This window comes from Orycteropus afer, unplaced genomic scaffold, assembly GCF_000298275.1.
Source record: "Orycteropus afer afer isolate SDZICR_OR568_19922 unplaced genomic scaffold, OryAfe1.0 scaffold00066, whole genome shotgun sequence".
NCBI classification, from domain to species: domain Eukaryota; kingdom Metazoa; phylum Chordata; class Mammalia; order Tubulidentata; family Orycteropodidae; genus Orycteropus; species Orycteropus afer.
In genome coordinates, this window is record NW_006921653.1 from 3,287,198 (window position 1) to 3,306,651 (window position 19,454).

The 19,454-nt window shown below is 37.0% G+C and overlaps 1 protein-coding gene across 1 annotated transcript in view; it reads right to left on the bottom strand.

The window, feature by feature from the left end:
• The window catches only part of MED12L (mediator complex subunit 12L), a 518,530-nt gene that overhangs the window by 27,839 nt on the left and 471,237 nt on the right, over positions 1-19,454 (bottom strand). Inside the window, 9 exon segments of the mRNA XM_042780849.1 lie at positions 2,201-2,421; positions 4,624-4,780; positions 9,078-9,440; positions 11,739-11,900; positions 12,868-13,003; positions 13,414-13,523; positions 14,674-14,763; positions 17,035-17,146; positions 19,250-19,411. Coding sequence (XP_042636783.1) covers positions 2,201-2,421; positions 4,624-4,780; positions 9,078-9,440; positions 11,739-11,900; positions 12,868-13,003; positions 13,414-13,523; positions 14,674-14,763; positions 17,035-17,146; positions 19,250-19,411 — 1,513 coding nt within the window.

A 19,454-nucleotide genomic window follows, 5' to 3' on the forward strand; every position in this document is an offset into this window, starting at 1 on the left:
AAAAAAAAAAAAAAAACAAACAAACAAAACTCCAAGTAACGACAGAGTTGGCACGAAAGAATCAGTAAGGAAAAGAATGAAGGTCAGGTAATTCCCATTAGTTCTTCTATAGGTGGATAACAGAATAGAGTGAAGTATTATGAGCAGTTTGAAAGTGTGGAGTAATGGAGATCTTATACTTTGTAGGTTATAAATGCTGCCTTCTCCTAACATGCAACGATATCTTTAAGTACAAGTAGATTATTCTAGTAAATTCCTTTTTTTTTTTTTTTCCCAAGCTTGCTTTAGAGGAAATTGGCATGGCTTGTATCAGAAAGTGAACCATTTGAGGATAGGCATGTTTACCTGCAAATGCCCAGTGGACTTTTCCCCAATTGAAGGATCTAGTTACAGTAACTAAAAACTGAATTTAGCAGTTAACTATTTGAAGGGCTATGAATATGGAAAATTACCACTTCTGCCAGAAAAGTTTTGTTGTTGTTGTTATGTGCCGTAAATTTATTTTTTTCATGCCAAAAAAGTAGACATGAAAAAAATAAATTTACTTCTGGGAAAGCAGATTTTAACTTAGGCTTAATTACTTTAAAAGGTGGCTGATACATTCTCTCAGGAAAGTTTCTCAACTCTTTGCAATTTTTAAAAAATTTATTTCAAGAAGGATTTGAAGCAATGGCACTACTACTTTTGCTTACTCCAATAAATATGTAACAAGGATTGTGGAGCTGGCACAGGACTGGGCAGTGTTTCGTTCTGCCGTACATAGGGTCGCTATGAATTGGAGACAACTCGACGGCACCTAACAACAACAACAATAATAAAAACTAAAATCCTACTAAGGTTTTAAATGGCTCCAAATATACTATTTAAGGAAAATCAATGAACTTTTAATACATGTTTTAATCAAGTTCTCATAATCTATGTGTAAGCAGCAGCTCAGGCCCATCTTACCTGACACCCAAGGTGTTAGACCATTTGCTAGAAGTCAGAGAAAGACAGAGAAGCATATGGTGACTGTCATTTGCATTCTCATGCAGCTCAACTGGTTTACTCTCCCCTGTCCTTCTTATAATTCAGTTTAAAAATTCACAGTTTTCAAGAATGCATGACCATCTCACTACCCCCTAAATATGACTCTGTGGCCTGAATGCAGAAGTACAAGAAATTCTATAGCCTCCATGCCTAGAACATAATCATACAAAGAATATGTGAAAAGGCATTAAAGTCTCTTGTTATTTACAAAGCTTTGTGTTTTTCTTAGAGCTGGACACACCTGTAGATTGGGTTAAGTCCATTTGAGGATCATAAAAGTACTTACCTCATAAGGGAGTTGTGGGATTTAAGTAAACTGAAAGTACTTAGAACTGCTTTGGCATATAGTAAGTGCTCTATTAGTGTTAGCTATTACTACTATCCTTATTAATAGTGCATTCCCATGTTAGAAAAACTAAAAAATATTTAAAAAACTATGAATAAACTAGAAAAAGTAGGCACAAACCACATTTCCTTTTTAATATTAATGTATTTATATAGATTCATGATTTTCATGAGTCTTACTAGTTTTTGTGAGATTTCCACAGCTATTTTGTTAAGCATAATCACTGCCATCTAAAAAGTTAAAAATAACTGCATTATACAGTATAAAAATAGAAATAATATAAATCAAGAATTAAGTTGAATGTATCAATATACTGCCTGTTATTTGTAATTTCTTCACTCTCTGCTATAGATCTTATTAAGTAGACTCTAAAAATAAAGTCTGTGCACAACACTGTAGGAGAGAACTTAAGAAACATCAGGGGCTTAAGTGATACCATCTCAAAGCAATAAATCTAAAAAATAATAAAGGAAAGTAGAGGTAAAAGGTGTATAGAATATAGCAGTTTTTATAATAGGGAATATGTGCTCAGAGAGGGTTACCTGGAGGTGAAAGGCCTACTTTTAATTGATGAAAAAGTCATTACCTCTTCTTTTTGCTTTAAGCATGCTTTAGTAATTCTAAGATATTTAGTGTTCTTATTTGGTCAATAATAACAGTAAAGTACACAAAGAAAGCGTATTTATAAACTGTATAAGACATACCTGCACTCACATGTGCAAACATAGATATGTACACACCAAGAATATGCTACATGCCCCAATTCATCCCCAGCTAGAGGAGGCAATAAAAAACAGAGGACTCCATTGCTGGATCTAGACAAACCTGTTGGAAAGGTGGAGTCTGGGCTTGCCTGAGAAGCCGCTGCTGCTGCTGCTGCTGCTGCTGCTGCAGAAGCTTCATCTGTATCAGCTGCTGCTGCGATGTGATCGCATGGAGGGCAGGTGGCTGCATCATGGCACCTGAGCGCCGCTGCAGCATGTTTGACAGTGCTTGTTTGGTGTTTGTGGGGACAAAGGAACCCGCAGGGTCCAGTCTGGAGCCACCTACAAAAGCAACCAGAAAGAAAGGCTTTTTAAGTATGCTAATGCAACAGGTCTTCCTTATTTTGTCAAAATGCAGAAACTTCACTTTCCAAGCCTATATAATAAAAACGTACTTGTCCCATCCCCTGCAAATATCAAAAATCTGTTAAGAGTTGCATAATTTATAAAGAGGGGAGGAGGATGCATTTTAACTCTATATAATATGAATCATACTGTAGGTATTCTTTGGCAACTCCAGAGAACTTCGTTTTTATGAAAATCTATGAATTCATTAATGTAACATCATCATATATAATTTCCTTATGATATTTTTTACATATCATACTTAAAACTTAACTAATATCTAAAAGTTCTTCAATTTCCTCAAACTTATAAACAACTTTTAGAGAGCGTATTCTAGGGGGGAAATGGTGGGTGCTTTTTACAAAACAGTGAGTTTTCAATTTATAGATAATCATTGTGTTTCACTTGACCATCTGCAAAGTTTGAAATCATTATAAAATGTCCAAGAACCTTCAAATTAAAGTAGAAAGTCAAAAGAGAGGACAACAGTGTATTATTTTTCACATTTATCATTAAGTCTTATTTGTTCTTTTAGTCTACATTCATTCATTCCACAACATATTTTCTAAGTACTTGCTCCATGTTCTGAGGATACTGGAGTGAACACAACAGAAAACAAAACAAAACAAAATCTCCCCTCACAGAGCTTACATTCTAGCATAGGCAAAAAAAAAAAAAAAAAATACAATCTGTAAGTAAGTTCTGAGTGCTACTGAGAAACAGGAAGAAGGGGAAGATAGAAAGTACAGGGAAGGCACGTGGTTTACAACAGGTGGTGAGTGGAGGTCTCACTGAGCAAAAGGTATTTGACCAGAAACTCCATGGCAGTCGGGCATTGAGGCCTGTAGATGTGAGGGAACAACACTGCAGACACAGGAACCAGCATGTGCAAAAGCCCTGAGGGTAGAATATATCAATATCATCTATTGAAAATGTACAGTATTAGGCCATCTTCTAAGTGCTGTATTTTCCTTTATTTACTTTAAGTAATACACACACACACACACACACATATGTGTATATATGATCCAGGCTTGTTCCATCTGTTAAAATGAGGGATTTTTGTCCATTTTGGTCACTCCAATATCCCAGCACCCAAAACAGGCACATCATAAAGTTTAATAGATTTTGCTGAAGAAATGAATGAACCCCTCAATGAGGGTAGATATTGTTATGTCCGTTTTACAGATGAACAAACTGAGGCACACTGAAATTAAGACCTGGCCAAGATTACACAGTAAAAGTGGTAGAGTCAGATTAGAACATAGATACTTGAAATCCCAGACTCTCATCCACAATTTACAGGACAAAATATGGATCCTTTTTTGCTATAATCCATGAATCAAATTATTTTCATCACTATATCCCTAGGCTTCCAAATGCCATATAAAGTTACAATTAAGAATCACAGCAAAGCACAGGATGTAATAAAGAAAAAAATTGTTATGATGCCACATTCTAAAGTAAGGTAGATTGAAATTTTATAATAACCTATTTTGCTCAAATAGGCAAACTTCCATTTAAAAAGAAAATTAAATTAATTTCCAATTAAGAGAGATTTTATTTAGTAAAGAAGGAAGCATGGATACAGGGAACCCAGGAAGGAAGTGGTAAGAGTGCTGTTACATTAGGGAATTAAAACCATTTGGGAAATAAAATCTACTTTGGTTTGAACCAAAGCAATACTAAATGCATAAACGTTTACTTTGCATATGGTGCTTTCATTGTTAATACCTAAATTTACTTGCTGAACTAAATTTCTGAGATGCTTCATGATATAATCAATTTAAAACTCACCACATAAGAAAACAATGAAAGAGACTGTGAAATACTGTCTCATAATTTAAAGCACTAATAAGAATTACATCTCATTAAAAAGGACACAAATTTAACAACATAAAAACATTATTAACTTTATAGCTCCTAATTTCCTTCCAACACTGAAAACTCAAACTTACTAAATAAACTTGTAACAAAGATCTTCTTTTAGAGGAAGAAAGAAAATAAATTTTTTTGAGTGGAGGGAATTACAGAAATGTCTACTGATCATTAAGTTCTTCAAATCTCCAAGGTTCAAAGCAAAGAAAATCCCAAGTTCTTCCTCATCTTAGAGAGATATGGTACTGTCTTTACACATACCTGGAGTAAGAGATTGATTCTGAAGGAAAAAGCCAGGCTGTTGGGGCTGGCCCATGAGGTTGTAACCCCATAAAGTGGACTGCGGATGATGCATCATTTGGGAGGAAATGGGTGAGTAATTAGGAGGCACTCGGTAAATGCTGCTCTGCGGATATTCCTTCAATATAAAGTTGAAAAGAAAAAAGTTACTTAATTCCACATAAATAAGTAATGCAAATCCTTCTATATATAACGGGGAAGACAGAAGTCAAGAGGGTCAATACATTCTCTGCAAAACATCCATTTGAATTAAAACTTTTACTTGACTTAAAATGTGCTTAGACTGGGGTAGGAGTAGAGGGATAGAAAAAGAGCTCTTCTGAACTTTCTTACTACAATACTAAAAGCACATTTATAATACTAGTACTTAACAACCTCTACAGCTGAATCAGTATCATCAGTTGCTAGGTTTCTTGATCATTTAGTCTTAGAAGACCTTCCTGACTACCGTAAGTCTATGTAAGAATCAGAAAGGCCTGAGGATACTTTAGAACCAGGTATCTTACTTCCAAAAATGACACCATCCCTAAGCCCGACTCCCTTGCTTCTTCTTCCTTATAGCAGCTAAAAAGTCTCCAAGTATCATATCTAGATGTCTCAATTCTCCCTCCATCATCTCTTCTCTAGTCTAGCTCTACATGATGTTAACTGCTATCAAGTCAATTTGTGACTCATGATGACCTATGTGACAGAATAAAATTGCTGCATAGGGTTTCTTGGCTGTAACCATTAAGAAGGAAGATCACCAGATCTTTTTCCCACAGAAGCACTGGGTGGGTTTGAACTGCTACCCTTTTGGTTAGCAGCTGAGCCCTTGTGATTTTACCAAAGAATGTATCTCAATGGGAAGAGGCAGCTTTAGGAATAGCAAGGGAGGAGGAGGAACAATGGGAAATGAGATGGGCTTCAAGCCTTTTGCATCTGTAAAGGGCAGACAACCTTGCACATGGAGTGACTCTGATGCCAGACTGCAGGAATGCTGATCTGGATCTTACTGAGCATCCCTTCAAGACAAATAAATATGGCAGAAAGACTGAATGAGAGATCACTGAAGTTCAAGTAGCATCCAACAGTGATGGTGGTCATTTCTACATAACATTATTCATCAATCTATCAGCTAGGAAAAGGTACGTTTTGGTTTTGATATGGGTAAGCAATTTTGGACAAAAAACTGATCCATTAAATGGGAAAGAAGTAGTCTCTTTAACAAATGGTTCTGGCAAAATTGGATATATGTTTGCAGAAAAATGAAACAGGATTCATATATCATACCATATACAAAAACTAACTCAATACAGATCAAAGATCTAAATGATCAGAGACCAAACTCATTGTCATCAAGTCAATTATGACTTACAGTTACCCCACTGGGTTCTCAAGGTTGTAAATCTTTACACAAGTGGACTGCCTCATCTTTCTTCCACAGGGCATGTAATAGGTTGAAACTACTGACTTTTTGGTTAGCAATCCAATGCCTTTACCACTGCATCACTAGAGCTTCTTAGGGGCAACTTAGAAGCTCTAATTTATGGCATAAAAATACTACCAAACATAAATAAAATTCACAAACAGTAGAAGGTAACCTAGACAACTGGGACCTCCTAAAAATTAAATACTTAGGTGCATCAAAAGATTTCTCCAAAACAGTAAACAGAGAACCTACAGACTGGGGAAAAAATTTGACAACTCTGACAAAGAACTAATCTCTAAAACTTACAGTTTCAATACCTCAACAACAAAAAGACAAACAATCCAATTGAAATTTGCCCAAGGACATGAACAGAAACTTTACCAAAGAAGACACACATATGGCCAACAAACTCATGAAGAAGTGCCTCTGATCATTAGACATTAAAGAGATGCCTACCAAAACAAAAATGCGGTATCATCTCACCCCAACAATAACAGTGAAGTTTAAAATTATAGAAAGCAACAAACACTGATGAGGGTGTGGAGAGATTGAAACTCACTTACACTGCTGGTGGGACTGTAAATTGCTACAACCACTGTGGAAAATGGTATGGCACACCCTTAAAAAGTTGGAAAAAGAAATACCCTATGATCCAGCAATCCCACTACTAGGTACATATATACCACAGAAGTAAGAGCTCTGACACAAACAGAAATACACCTCTATTCATCGCAGCACTATTCACAATAGCAAAAAGATGTAAACAATCTATGTATCCATCAACGGATGAATAGATAAACTATGGTACATATTCACAATGGAATACTACCCAACATTTAAGAATAATGGAAAATCCAGGCAACACCTCAGAACATGGATTATCCTGGAGGACATTACGCTGAGTGAAGTAAGTCAATCATCAAAGGACAAATATTGTACAAGACCACCATTATAAAAAGTCAAGAAAAAGTTTACATACAGAAAGAAACATTCTTTGATTATTACCAGCAGCAGGAGGGGAAGGGAACGCAAATCACTAACTTGAGAGTACACATGAATTAATGTGGGAGACAAGAAAGGCAATATACAATAAAGGGAGACGTAGCACAACATGACCAATGGCAAAGGAAATCACAGGGAGGTGCATAGGCGTAAAAGACAACAAAGGTAAAAACTAATACATACACAATCCTACAATAGTGATAATTAACAACATCTATGAGTAGATATATAGGTAGACATGCAAGCTGAAAGATGTGGGAAGGTGATGAATGGGAGAATACTCATGAGTATACACAGGTTTGGCAGAGGGTATTTCTACATACGTATTTATACATGCTGTAAATACATCCAAAGATATTATAGAGCATACAGGGGACAAAGTTCTCAAAACTTCTTAGCCATCACCAAACACCTTGAGGGAATGACTCACTGGGCTTAGGGACTTAGGACCACACTCTTGGGGAACACCTAGGTCAATTGTATAACACAGTCCACAAAGACAATGTCCTACATCTTACTTTGATGAGCAGCAACTGGGTCTTAAAAGCTTGTAAGCAGCCATCTAAGGTGTAACTATTGGTCTCTCATCATCCTGAGCAAAAAAGAGTGAAGAAAATCAAACACTCAAGGAAACAGTCCAAAGAACTAATGGGCCTTGGTAACCACAGCATCCAGTCCTTTGAGACCAGAAGAACTGGATGGTACCTGACTATCGCTATCGACCACTGTGATCAGGATCACAATAGAAAGTTCTAGACAGAGAGGGAGGAAAGAAAGAACAAAATCCCAAATCACAAAAAAGACCAGACCTACTGGTTTGACAGAAACTGGTGGAACCCCCAAGACTGTGGCCCTTAGGAACCCTTCAAGCCTGGAACTGACTGAACACACCCAGTGGCTCAACTTTCAGCCAAATAATAGAGAGCCTATAAAGTGAATAATAACACAAGGGAGAAATGTGCTTCTCAGTATAATTAATCATATGGGACCAAAAGGGAAGTGTGTGCTCAAAAGCAAAGCTCAAAAGGCAAGAAAGAGCAGGAAAGAAGGAAGCATGGATACGGGGAACCCAGGAAATAAGTGGTAAGAGTGCTGTTACATTAGGGGATTAAAACCAATGTCACGAAACAAAACCCATAAATTGTTGAATGGAAAACTAATTTGCTCTGCAAACTTTTACAGAAACTGTGATAAAAAATAAAAAACAAACAATAATTTGTTACAAATGTCTAAACACTGACTTTAAGAGTAGTTCTTACTCATTGCAGCAAGGATATCCTTGAATTTTGTAGAAAGAAAGGTCAAAATTCATCTCTCAAGCATTTTTAAAATGAAATTAAATGGAGAGATATTTTAAAAATTAATTATCAAGTTCTATGAAAATATTTCTGAATTCCCATCTCATAGATCCTGTTGAAGATAATGTTGCTACACGTAGGGAGTACTACTACTAGTAAAGCAAGAAGTTAAACTATTTTAAATTAGGTTCATCTTTTACATAGTCTGAAAATATGGCAAATATATTATCTCAGAAACATCCTATTGGATGTATTAGAGCTTTATCTAGGGAGGAACAAACAGTTGTTACGTTAACTTACTGCAGAAACCAGTCTCCAACATGCTGTAAGTATTTCAGGCATGCCTAATAATAAAAATATATAAGAGAGTGGGATTTTATGGCTCTAAAAATTTCAAGTTACAAACCCAAAAAGTTATGAGGCATTTAGCTTATTTGACTAAACAGTATTCACAATGAAAGGCCAAAATTAAATAGAATTATTAAAAGTAGAAGAAGGAAAATAAAACAGCTACAGTCCTGTGTTCAGTGACATGTCACTGTTGGTATCCCAATTCAGTTACTAACAACAGGGCCTTGTTGGGATCCCTGATCTAACAAAGTTTATACTCTTCTTAGCTATCCTTCTGGGGGATATGATGTGGGAACTAGCAAATCTCACAACAGATACTCATGAGTCAAAATTCTCTATACTTCTGTACTTACATCAACCCTGGAGCTTGATTTCGTCTTGCGCTTCCTTCCCTTTGTTTTCTTCTCTTCATCCATTGTGGTTTTTCCCTGATCTGACAGCTCAGCTGATTTCCTTTCTGGTTCCTGAGAGATGGGAGACGTGGGCTCTTCCTCTTCCTCCTCGGGAGGCAGGGGCAGTGGCTCGAGGTAGTAACTTCGGGGCTTGGGCATGGGGTGTGTATGATACAAAAGGAGGTGATGCTGCTCCTCATACTTGATCACCTTTCGGTCTACTCGGACAGTCCCAAACCAGGCCCAGGAAAGAGGAGCTGGGTTCTTCTGACCCTCAAACAAATCCCATGGGGACACCTTCTGCTTCGTAGATACCTGGAGACCCTGAGGTAAAATAATACTCTATGATAACATGTTCAGATCTTCTGATTCATAGGCCAGGTTTGATTAGGACATGGAATCAGAGAACATTTTAGCTGATGTGGGCCTTGGCATATAGCAGAGAGGTTAACTATTATGCCCAGGGTTATACAACTAGATTGCTGTAGAGCAGTGAGTGGGGAGAATTAAGAATTTTAAGTTCAATTCTGTAATTCTTTACTCCATATTATGCTATGTTCAAGCTGTAACACCAGACTACCAGTTGCCAGTGAGTCGATTCCAACTCATGAAAAACTCATGTTTCAGAGTACAACTGTGCTCCCCTGGGTTTGCAACGTCTGTGAGCTTTCTGAGGCAGACTGCCAAGGCCTTCTTCCAAAGCATCTCTAGACAAATTCAAGCTACCAACCTTTTGGTTAGTAGCTGAGCGCTTAAGTATTTGTACCACCCAGGGATTCCTATAACACTAGATAAATCTGTATATTCTACTATAAAATGGCATTTTTATGGAGTTAGTTTATGTGTTTAGTGTATACACACACACACACTTTAATATATATGAGTTGAAATATATATATATATATATATATATCATTGTTCTTACAAACACTGCAAAGTTGATATTATAGTACTAAATTATAATCAATTATAAATCTCTGGAATCGATTTATTATATTTAAGAAAGTACAAAAGCATAAGGGTCAAAATACAGTTGTCCTCTAACTGCGCTCATGTTAACTTCAAGCTAAACCTGTATAAACTTGATTCAATACAGAGACCTTTTATGTATTTAATAAGCCAGTCTCTGAATGGTTAAGTAATATAATTATAGAATTAACATGTAGCAACAGGTACATAAAAAAGCTTTCAAATCAAGCTATTCTAGAACTAGAGTCTAGAAGATGAAATGTTATTCTGTTTTCGAAAATAAAAATTTCTTATTAATTAAAATTTCCTTTAATTTTTTTGTCTCTTGGTACTTTCCTTAGCATACTGATTTGAAACTATTTTTCTTTAAAATTGTCCTGAAAATAACTATTTAGGTATTCCTGAAGATGTATGTCCTTCTATTTTATCTACACACACTCTTCTATGGGTGCCTTCATCCAAACCAAGGCCAAACACCACCTGTAAATTGACTGTTTTCCTAGTATCTGCCCTGAGAGTAGCTCTCTCTTGGGTCCACGACCACAGATCCTAATAGCGTCCAGCTATCTCCCCACTAGAAGGCCCACAGGCAATGTAAACTCTATTTGTCTGTGACTTTAGCTTTTCTCTCACCACAAGCCCCTGGTATGAGGTACTCAGGCTATTCTGAGGTACTGCAGCATTGCATTTCCCTATGAGCTGTGTTCTCTGATGTCTCTGCATAAACTCTTTTTTTTGCCTGTACCACGCTTTTCTCTACCTCCTAGCTACTCGTTTCCTTCAAAATATCAACTCTTCTGGAGACTCTGCTTTGACTATCTCTCCTTCTCATATGTCTCCACAATACTCTGTCATGACACACAAATCTCATCACACTTTAATTGCCTATGACTTCCGCTTGAGGGTAGAAGCTCCCCTTTCATCTGTGACTGCAGAATGTCTGTGGTTAGTCAGTATTCACTGAAAGATAACTGATCGCTCTTCTCACAATTCATAGAACCTTACTTAATATCTCACGTGAAACAAGAGTTCATTATATATTATTTGACTGATTAGAATAGCAAATACCATCACATTTAAGGTATTGCTTTACTGAGGATAGCTTTCTACACAAAGATCTTTATTATAAAATTGTCTTATCTAAATCTAGGAGCTCTGGTGGTTCAGTGCCTAAGGCATGTGACTGCTAACCAGAAGGCTCAAATGCACCAGCTGTTCTGCGAAAGGAAGATGGGGCAATCTACTTCCGTAAAGATTTACCACCTAGGAAACCCTATGGGTGTTCCTATGAGTCAGGATTGAGTTGATGTCAGTGGGTTTGGTTTTGTTTATTTTTAATATACTCTGCTTCTTATTCTGCAGTAAAAGTAGAACTGGTCTTCACTTTTTTCTCATTTTTCCTTCACAGTAAATTTTTACTTAGCATTCTTGGCATACTTCATAAACATACGCACATTCAGATAAAATTTTCAATGAAGAGCTATGTAGATTTGCCCTATTTATATGATAATGACAATTACCACTGCATTTAAATGATAAAAGTAACTTTCAAAAAATCAAGGAACTACAAAATTGAGACATTTTAGGAAGATAAAAGGTTGATTTTCATAAGCTGATGCATTTTTATATGAGAAGAAAAACATTTACTCTTGCCTGTTTTTTATCTATAGAGTCAAATCCAGCAATTTTGTTTCCTTTTGTATCAATCAAAGAACCCATAGGCTCACAAGTGATGACATCACATGTCTGTTTCGGCAAAGGTAGCAACTGTCGAACTTTGTCAATGCTTTCTGACCGCTTGTCTCCTAGCTCTTTCTAAAGAAAAAAAAAAAAAGAGAAGTAGGATGGAAATTACAATGAAGGCCAAAGTTATTAAGAAGGAAGTTCTCCTATGAGACATTTCCTTTTTGATAGCTAGCATGTTCCTTAACCTTAATCATGGTCTAAGAAGCAGTTCGAAATTTGAGGGAAGAGTATGTTTCATTTCTTCTATTTAAGTAGAAAATAGAACACACAACAAACTTCATAGTGCTGAAATGACAAAAATCCAGGGTAGTGTTCACAATCAGAAGGCAGGAGCTACAACATGGAAGAAACACTTTCTTGCATCCAGGGTCACATTACAAGGTAACTGTTGGTTATTATATCGGTTAAAATAATCAGATATGTTGATTTTCTTTTCCTGCTGTTTGGTTATCATTTATTTCCAAGGTTCTGTTAGTGCTTAATCAAATGAATTAGATTTAGAAAGATCAATGAAAATGGCTTTCAACTACACATGCCAGTCCAAGCATAGTTTCCGCCTAAATCCAATGTTGACATTTTGCTTATGTATTTGATCATGGATTTCGAAAGTTCTTTAAAAAATGAAATATGTTGTAAATGAACTTATTTTTAAAAATTCTTGAAGACTGCATGCTTATAACTTTGGGATAATGGTAATCTGAGAAGGAGCTCTGGTGGTGCAATGCCTTAGGCATCTAACTGCTAGCCAGAAGGCTGGAAGTACAAACCCAAAGCCGATTCATGGAAGGAAGATGGGGCAATCTACTTCCATAAAGATTTACTGCCTTAGAAACCCAATGGGGGTCGCTATGAGTCAGATTCTACTCAATAATGGTGGGTTTTGGTGTTTTTTTTGGTAATCTGAGAGTGAAAAAAAATTAAATTAAGTCAGATGCAATAAATAACATTTAATTTAATGAGTAGTAACTTAGAATAAAAATACTGTAACAAATCTATAAACAGTTTGCATTCATAAGACAAACGATCACACACTTACTTTCAGTTTCTTTACTAAATTCATGTATGCACGTTTGTTCTCTTCAGATCCCCCTGGGGATGCACTTGACAGGTCAGAGGCTAATGTTCCATTGATTAAAACACCCAGCATGTCAAGAACTGTTGTGAATAATTCACTAAGGTGAAAGAAAATAATTGTTTTCATCTTAAAGCAAAACCAAGATATACTTAATTAACTAAGTATGTTTATTCAAGGCACAGAATTTGTAATGTTATCTAAGAAAACAAGATGTGGCAGAATTAGCAGCCAGATAGCAAAGTTTAAGGAGCCCTGGTGGTGCTACAGTTAAGCTCTCGGCTGCTAAGAGAAAAGTTGGAGGTTCCAACTCACCCAGCAGCTCCATGGGAGGGAGACCTACTACTCTGCTCCCATCAAGATTACAGCCTAGGAAACCCTATGGGGCAGTTCTGTCACATGAGGTTGCTATGAATTGGAACCAATTCAATGGCATCTAACAACAACAACACGTCAAAGTTTTTACTATGCACACATGCAGGAAATGAATTTGAAATGTTAAAAACCTACTTGTTAGTATGTATGTCAACAGTTCCTGAAGTAATTATTTGAAGGAGTAGGAGGGCCCAGTCTGTTGTCCACTGGGTACTTCTTTGTACCGTATCAAACATTCCTCCTACCTGGCATACAAAAAACAAGTTAAAAAAAAAAAAAAAATCACATTCTGGTAAAGAGAAAAAAAAATTCCCCCATCCCCATCACTTTATGTAGCCAAATTTTATTAGTTAAAAAAAAAAAACAGACTCTAGTTTATGGATTATTCTGTCTTCTTTCTCTTACAGCTACATATTTGTCCTTTCACTCTTTTTAGTGTCTTTATCACAGGAACTTGATCATTCCATGGAAGAACAAAGAAGTTCTTTATGGAAGTTGGGGGTAGGGTGGATAGGAGGAGGTTAACTGTTTTCTATGAGCCAAGCTCTAGTATATTTTTCATTTGAGGACCATGTGACTAGAAATTCATAAAGGACTTAAAAAAGGACTAAAAGTATGATGTCAGGATGTGTGAACAACATCAATGTGAATTATATGCCTGTGGTAGGTTTTCTTTTATTGCTAATGTTTCAGGATATCCACTTTGATGATATAAATGTACCTGAATTAAATGTGAACAACGTAAAACTACGTAACTGGTTATCTTCAGCTTTGATTAAGATTGAATCTGCAATCCTAACAGCTGGAATATCCAGAATCACAGAAATAAGGATGGGCAGGAGGTTTAGGCAACAGGTCTACCAGCTCATAGTAGGGACTGGGTTAAAAACCACCACCAAAATATTAGGCAAGCCAACCTCCATAGTAGCTTTCATTTGGGCTTGTCCAGTGGGAAAGGAAGAATACAAAGGAATGTGCAATGGGTGAAAAATGTTAAATTTCTGTGCCATCTTGTGGTAGAATTTGTTTTTCAATGATCAACTTGATGGAAAGTTTTAACAAAATATTGACTCGACGGACATTTGTTTAAAAAAACACAGTTAAAATGAACATATCTCTGACATACTCCTAGCACAAACTGAAGGGGAGAGAGTTCTTGGGGTGAGGGTTGGGCAAGAGTGCAAATGAATGCCTAAAATATCTACTACTAGCAGACAGACCAGACAGGAAGGAAAGCAGAAAGGAAAAGAGAATGCTTGAGAGACAGGAAGTAGTTGCAAAGACCAAACAGTAGAAGATCTCACTTTATTGCACAGCCTTTGTAGAAAGTGGAAGCCTGAGTTATTTTCCTATTTGTAGAAGGTTAATGGGGGAAAAGTACTCGAAATGTCTTACCAAATTCAGACGAAGTTGCAATGCCTCATGCATCATCTGCCGTGCTTTTATATCATCTTGGTACCGTTCTTCTCTCCAGTTACTTAAAATCTAAGATCAAAACCAAACAAACAAATAATAAATTTGTTTTCCCTATTAAAATTGGATTATACTCTCCCCTAATGTTGAATTGAGCTTTACCCTGGCAGTCTAAAGCAACGTCTCTGCTTTAACAAATTAACAAATAAAGCTAAAAAGAAATTTAAAATACTACTCAATGTTTTTCTTTTCTCCATTTGACAGAACTCTGTAAATGCTTATTTACATCTGCAGGTGGGGAAAAAAACTGAATATAGGTTTGTTTCCTGTTACTAACTCTGAAAAATGCTTTAGAGAGTAATCAAGTTAAACATTATCTAAAACAAAGATTTATTTGTTGAATACATTTTTCTACTGGTCTTATGAAGATAAGTATTGAAGATATATAACTATATTGTCTACCAGTCCTGTATTATATTTCTAGATGGAGCTTGTGCACTTGTGTTCCTTGATAAAGAAAACATATACTACCTTGAAAAACCATGGTACCTTAGATATCAGCCAAGCAGCATATCAGCATAGAAAGTAGGATGCATCCTCATCAACTAAGACTAATGGCAGGCCACTCAGAAAGGCAAACCACAAATGGGCAACACCCCAGAATCTGATGACATGGACACATACACAAAAAAAATCTTGCCATGCTCTGAAGTGCTGGCAGTTGAGAATTATCTTTAAAGGAGTTGAAATGAATTATATGCAGAAATAGCACAGCTCAGCAGATGACTTTTAGTATACTGTATGGTCAGAGAACATTTTCCAAATCTCAGCAAGAGATACACGTCTCTACCAATTCTGAATTAAGGCTGAGAGGTAGCTATCAGTACACCTTAGCTGTCATGGAGCTTACATCCTAATAGTGGGAAAAACAGCATATAGAAAACAGCATATAAATAATAAGCAAATATGAAAAGTGTAAGAAGCAAGGCAAGGGGACAGAGAATGGCAGGGTTCCAATTTTAGAGGATGACTAGGGAAGACCTCTCTAAGGAGGTGACATCTGAGTGGAGACCTCAAGTGAGGGAGTGAGCCTTCCAGGCAAAGAGAAGAAAAGATGGAAAAGCACAGAAAGGAGAACTTGCTTTAATTTAAGCAATAGCAGGATGGCTACTGTGACAAGAGTGGAGTGAGCAAGGCAAAGACTGGTAGGAAATTAAGTAGGAAAAGGAGCCAGACCAGACCCTGTAGGGCCTGATAAACTCAGGCTGTGAACTTTTTTTCCTAGATAGAGTAAGAGCATTTTAGGCATGAGAGCAAGATGATGTGATTTACATTTAAAAAGGATTGACCTTGTTGCTATTGAGAGAACAGCTCCCTTAAGGAGGCTGGAAAAGACCAAGTGTCTGTGTGCTTGCCCATCCAGGACCACTCAAGGGAAAGACACAATGTCAGGCTCCACAGACAGTGCCACAAGGAAGGGTCCATTAGGCTCTGAACTGTGAGGATAATATCTCATGTGATCACTCAACCCACTTTGCTCAGATTCCACACACTCAATTTCTATTCTGGGTCACACAGAATGCAAATGTCTCAAATAGTGCCCAGGAAAATTCTGGTTAGAAAAAAGGCAAAGTCCAAATCCTTTGAAAATGCCTTTTGATTTCTAAATGAGTACACAAAGGAATCCCTGAATGGTACAAACAGCTAAATATTCTGTGACTGACTAAAAGGTTGGTGGTTCAAATAGGACTAGAAATACCTCGGGAGAAAGGTCTGGCAATCTGCTTCTGAAAGATTACAGCCATTGAAAACCCTATGGAGCAGCTCTACTCACAATCTGATCACCATGAGACAGAATAAACTTGTCAATCAAAAGGTTTGTTTTATTTTTGGTGTATGTGCACATGGCTGGCATTCATCTGGCTCTGAAAGGCAAATAAAGTTGAGTTTCTGAACCTAAAGAGCTCAAGTCCAGACCTTGCCTGATGCAGAGCTAGACACAGGCTCATCTGTCTTGTTGCCTTCCATACTGCATACAGCTTTCTCTCAGTCCTTTTTCAAAAGGCAGAGATGGAGAGGACCAGATACAGCAAAGTCATATGCAATGTGCAAGAGGAACTTTAATAGTCCATAGGTGTTATATGCATAATTATCATTATTACACAACTGTTAATATTGTGGTGTTTAGAATGCCAGGTGGAAAAACAGTGCATAGATTGTATCTCCTAGCATCTAATCAAAACATGTAGTGTCCTTATTAGTTTAATCTCAGAATTTGAAAGGAAAATGAATTGGTGCCATTAGAAAGAAGTTTTCCTGACCTAACATTATACTATACTTTACCTGATTAACTTGATTCTGGAGAGATGTTAGGAGGCCTTCCCGTTGTTCATCTTGTCCCTTAAGGCAGGTAAGTACCAATGAGAGGAAAGGCTGTTGACTCAAAAGAGACATACTACAAAGGAAGTAATTACATGAGATTTAGTTAGAAAGGATGAATTCCTTCCTGTTGCAACACTAATTTCTTTCCCTCAAGCTATTTGCTCTTATTTATTTTACTATGAAAAAAGATGGAGGGAGGAATAAATAGCCAAAGACTACTTGAAAAGTTAAATCATTATCTCTAACCAGTAAGATTCAAAACCACTGTAATGCTTCCAAATAATTTAATATGCTCTCTTGCCACTTGAAAAGAGCAATGGTAGCAGAGTGCCCAAGGCATCTGACTGATAACCGGAAGGCTGGTGATTCAAACCCACCAGCCACTCTGTGGAAGCAATACTGGGCAATCTAGTTCTGTAAAGATTTACTGCCTCAGAAACCCAAAGGGGGTCGCTATGAGTCGGAATTGACTTGACGGCAGAGGGGTTAGTTTGTTTTCTTGCCACTTGAAGGCATTCCCAAATTCCATACTGCATGTGAGGCAGAGAGGGATTTGAGGAAACTGTGTTTTATATCAATAGGAAAAACTTTAAATTACACATAAGAAGGATTATCAGTATATACACAGAATAAAATGTAAGCCTGAAAAAAATTCTCTTTTTATAGAGTCCAGGAAACAGGCCTCTATGTATGCTGTGGTTTCATTTTGTTTTTCTTCTGTATTTCAGCAGATTTTTCAAGACCAAACAGTTGGGTATTGGTAGAGCTAACATCAGAAACTAGGTCTGAAGACATTATAGTGCGCTCATTGGCAACCTCTAGTGTGTAGCTCTATCGTGTCCACATCCCACAACCTTGGCTTGTAAACAGCTTTCAAGGCATGTGGTAGAAATTTTATTTTTAAATCAAATTGTTAATAATATTTCTTCTATCAGCAGAGAACAGCTGACAAATAATATTGACAAATACAGTGCTAATGTGGAAGAACTTCTTAAAATGAGGTTGAAGCCGAAATATTTCCATCTGCTCCATCTTCTACCAGCAGTACTGAGAGGCCCTAACTTTGGAAGAAACTATCTGTACAGTCTCTGTAACACCACCTGTACGCCCCTGGGATGTGAGGCTAGGTACACCACCCATTAGCAAATAAACTTTGAAAATTAAAATTAAGTCTTCTGGCTTGTTAACAATACTGGAAAAGATGTGGAACAACCACCTGGCAAACAAATCCCATCCAAAGCTAGGTGTCCACAGAAATGTACTGCAGTTAAGAGCTCAGGCTCAGAACCCAGAGAGCCTGGGTATAAACCTCAGCTTTGCGACTTCTCAGCTGTGTGAACTTGAGCAACTTACCCTTTTCAATGTCTTGGTTTCCTTATCTCTAAAAAGGAGTCAGTGAAAGAAGCTGCCACATTATGATTTCTTTGATGATTTTAAAGCTCACATATGTAATGAGTTCTATACAAGAACTAGCATTTTTATAATAGGTCAGTAAATGGCAGCTACTAAAATATTATTAATTAGAGGACCTGTACATTTAGGAGTTTCAGAAGATGGAAGGAATTATGATCATCTTTTTCCTTCACTTCTGGACTGCTAAATTCACTGTTTTGGCTTTAGTGTGAGGTTCTGTTCTTTTTCAGGAACATGGTCACTTCACAAATAAATTATTTGAAACTTTTTCTCAGGCATGAAACAAATTAAGAAAGTATCAAACTTGAAGGCTAAGAAGGTTTACTAGGAATCAGAGCCCTAGATAGTAAAAACATCAGTAAATATTCCAGGATCATGAAATAAAAGCAACAACAGAATTATAAGCAATTCTATGTATTTTAAACTTAAATAGCTAAATAAATAAAAATAGGGGCAAACAGTTAAAATACAGAGACCAGGTGGCATCCAGATCTGATTCAGGCAGTCTGAAGAGGGGCTCAGAAGTCAGTAAGTAGTGTTAATAAGGTCAGCAGTGATTTGCGTACATGGTCAGAGTTGAGAACTACTGTACTGGATATCATCATTTGGAACTTTTTAGGACAGAGCCTAGTCTAACACAGTATACTCCAATTCCATTTAAAAAACAAATTTCAGTGAACTCTGGGTACAACAGCCATGTATGGTTGAAGGATGCTAGATTTTTTTTTTTTTGCACATATAGAGACACACCTTTAAGTCATACCTTTTCTGTTTTTGCCTGTCTCTTTCCTTTTTGGAAGAGGAACCCAGGTGCTGTCCCTTCTCCAGCTCCTCCCCAGCAGCTTTCAACACTCTTCCTTGCACAGAAGTCGGCAGCCTGGCAATCAAGGGGGCCACCAGCCATACACCCCTGCGTTCAGAGGAGCTAAAATAAGAAACAGCTGTCAAATCCAAACATCCTTTTTCTC